Source organism: Peromyscus californicus, unplaced genomic scaffold (assembly GCF_007827085.1).
Source record: "Peromyscus californicus insignis strain IS unplaced genomic scaffold, ASM782708v3 Scaffold_4__1_contigs__length_199733344, whole genome shotgun sequence".
NCBI classification, from domain to species: domain Eukaryota; kingdom Metazoa; phylum Chordata; class Mammalia; order Rodentia; family Cricetidae; genus Peromyscus; species Peromyscus californicus.
The window spans coordinates 32,264,092-32,267,450 of NW_026294562.1; the positions used below are offsets into that span (position 1 = coordinate 32,264,092).

The 3,359-nt window shown below is 44.4% G+C and overlaps 1 protein-coding gene and 1 pseudogene across 1 annotated transcript; both read left to right on the plus strand.

Moving 5' to 3' along the window:
* Nucleotides 1-544: 544 nt before the first annotated feature.
* On the plus strand, nt 545-888 carry LOC128095084 (40S ribosomal protein S26-like; annotated as a pseudogene).
* A 429-nt stretch (nt 889-1,317) lies between these two features.
* On the plus strand, nt 1,318-1,874 carry LOC128125733 (40S ribosomal protein S24-like). The gene has a single exon (XM_052763381.1). The coding sequence runs from the start codon at nt 1,369-1,371 to the stop codon at nt 1,759-1,761; it is 393 nt and encodes a 130-aa protein (XP_052619341.1). The 5' UTR covers nt 1,318-1,368; the 3' UTR covers nt 1,762-1,874.
* The last annotated feature ends 1,485 nt before the right edge of the window (nt 1,875-3,359 follow it).

A 3,359-nucleotide genomic window follows, 5' to 3' on the forward strand; every position in this document is an offset into this window, starting at 1 on the left:
CTTTGTATCAGTATTTAAAGAGCTTTCTCATTTTTAAAATATAGGATTAAATGCTTACGCAAGTACAGAGCGCAGCTACATGGGAGGCCATTTTTCATCAGATCGGCAAACACAAAATGACATTCTGCTTTGTCAGTGACATCACTCACATAACACAGGGGCAGTAGACTGTTGGTATCTCTGCAGGGAGCAGTTAGGCAGTGCTTAGCAACATTACACAGGAACTCTGATCAACAATCCACTTCTAGGAAACTGTTCCCCTGTGTACTAGCCCCGCGTATGACATCCTGTCCGTGCTTGCATTTTGTTGTTTTCATTTTCTTTAGAAATATTATATTCTATCATAAATACCCAAGGCTTCTTAACTGTACACACACATTTAAATGCTTTCTTTTTTTGAGATGGTCTGACGATGTAGCCCAGGCTGCAGTCTTCCTGTCCCCCAAGTGTCGGGATGACAGACATGTGCCCCCAATGATCGACACCTTATTTTAAAAAGCTGGAAAAATTTCTAACATAGTCTCTTTCGGGTTTTGGCTCCAAGATGACCCAAAGAAGAAACAACAGTCATGCCCAAAAGGGCCGTGACCATGTGCAGCCAATTTACCGTACCAACTGTGCTCAGTGTGTGCCCAAGGACAAGGCCATTAAGAAGTCCATCATTCAGAACATTGTAGAGGCCGCTGCTGTCAGGGACATATCTGAAGCAAGTGTCTTCGACGCTTATATGATTCCCAAACTCTGTGTCAAGCTGCATTACTGCGTGAGCTGTTCCATTCATAGCAAGGTGTCAGGAATTGATCTTGTGAAACCCGGAAGGACCGAACACCCTCACCATGATTTAGACCTGCCGGTGCCGCACCATGACCTCCACCAAGGCCTGTGTAAAGAGGTGGCTTCGTAAGAACAGAAGGAGTTTTCCTTGGAGAAATAAAATGGAAGGTATACTTAAAAAAAAAAAAACTAACATAGACAATAAAATACACAAAGGAAGGTGTGAACACAGTCCCTGCTACCACAAATTATGTAATCACAACATCTGAATTTGGGGAAATGACAGAGATATCAGATCTAGAGTACAATGGGCGTGAGCCTTAGAGTGAGAAGACTGCCTTTGTGATCATAGTATCTCTCTCCCCTTCTAGGTAAGCACCACACTTGAGTGTTTTAGAGGAAAAACACTGACTAATAGACTTTCAAACTTTGAGAACAGTCTTCAGAACATTCACATGGTCTGAAAGTTATAAGTGTGTAGCCAGAAGTTTTCTCCCACCCCGTCCAGCGCCGTGGTCCTGTAGTCACTTATAAAAAAATCACTCAGAGAGCGGTCCTCTTTTCCTCCTGTGCAGCTCGGGCACAGTAGCCATCATGAATGACACAGTAACGATCCGGACCAGGAAGTACATGACTAACTGTCTGCTTCAGAGGAAACAGATGGTTATTGATGTCCTTCACCCTAGGAAGGCAACAGTACCAAAGACTGAAATTCGGGAGAAGCTAGCCAAAATGTACAAAACCACACCAGATGTCATCCTTGTGTTCGGATTCAGGACCCACTTTGGGGGCGGGAAAACAACTGGCTTCGGCATGATCTATGATTCTCTAGATTATGCTAAGAAGAATGAGCCCAAACACAGACTTGCAAGACACGGCCTCTATGAGAAGAAGAAGACCTCCTGGGAACAGTGGAAGGAGCACAAGAACAGAATGAAGAAGGTCAGGGGCACCGCAAAGGCCAACGTTGGTGCTGGCAAAAAGTGAGTGGAGATTGGATACAGCCAAAGGAGTAGATCTGCAGTGATTTGATCTACGGTGGTGTACACACAATTTCGGAGAGAACAAATAAACTAAAAGCTTATGAAAAAAAAATCACTCAGAAGCATATATCAATTAAAACTTCTTTGGCCATTAACTCAGGCTTATTACTGACTAGCTCTTACTCTTAAATTAACCCATAATTCTTAATCTATGTCTTGCCACATGTTCTGTGGCTTACCAGTCTGCTGGCATGTTTTTGTTCCTTTGGCGGCACCTTGCATCTTCTCTGCCTTTCTTCTTCTCTCTCTAGTTGGCAAGTACCACCTAACCTTATTCTGCCTCACCATTGGCCAAACAGCTTTATTTATCAACCAATCAGAGCAACACATATTCACAGCATACAGAAAGACATCCCACAGCACAAGTGTAACACTGTCAAAGAAGGAATGTTTCTGTACTTTCATGAAGGCCGTTAGAAGGAAACATCATTTAAAAACTAAGGTAGGTGGCCAAATGGCTCAGCAGGTATAAACACTTGCTACCAAGACCTGAGTTGGATCCCTGAGCCCTACATAATGGAAGGAGAGATTTGACTCCAGCAAGTTGTCCTTGGATTCCCACACATTCTGTGGCTCATGTCACCCTCCACCAAGTAAATAGATAAGACGTAATATTAATAGTAATACTAAACCAAAGGGGGATGGGGAGGTGGCTCAATGGGTAAGATCCTTTGCTATTCAAGCATGAGGAACTGAGTTTGAATTTCTAGCCACACATAAAAAGCCAGACATGGTTGTGCAAGCCTGTAACCCCAGCACTGTTGGCGAAAGGGTCAGGAAGATTGTTGAGGCTTGCTGCTACCAGCCTGGCTCCAGATTCTGTGAGAGAGCCTGTCTCTAGAGAATAGAGCGGAGAGTGATAGAACTGCCTTCCTCTGGTTTCTGCATGCACACTCATGGGGGTGCACACCTGGACACACACGTGTGCACACCACACACACACACAGTAGGAAAAATGCTAGAAGCCATATCAAAGGCTTTTACAATTTTTCTTCCTGCACAGTAAGGTTAAAAAGTATTCAAGAATCCATTCTTCTTGCCCAATCGTAGTCTGTATCAGCCCTTGTGCCTCCTGCCTTCCCAATGCATCTTTGTGCTTGACTGAAATGAAAGTTTCCTGAACGTGAGTATTTGCACAACTTGAAGCTGTTCTGTACACGGTACCTGCAACAAAGCATTTCAAAAACTAAATGTCACTGAAGAGAGCTGAGCTGCCCAGGAAAAGTAACAGTCCTTTAATTCATCTTGTTATATAAGTAAGGTATGAATCAAGAGAAAGCCCAGGATCCCCATGTTCCCATTTTACCATTGAATAGTGTCAGATGGAGGCCAAGTGGGTCCCAGCCAGTGGAGCCCTGAACTAGATAGAGGTTCTATGTTTTTAGGATCTGGGAGCTAGGAAGAGGGTGCAGGTAGGAAATGCGTAAGTGCTGAGTCAGAGAGGTATCAGGGATGCCTCCCTGCAGGTCACTGGGAAGGACCTCTGTGGAGAGGCCGGCAAAGAGAGGTGCCTGAGTGAGGAAGGCAGATGCAGAGGGCCCA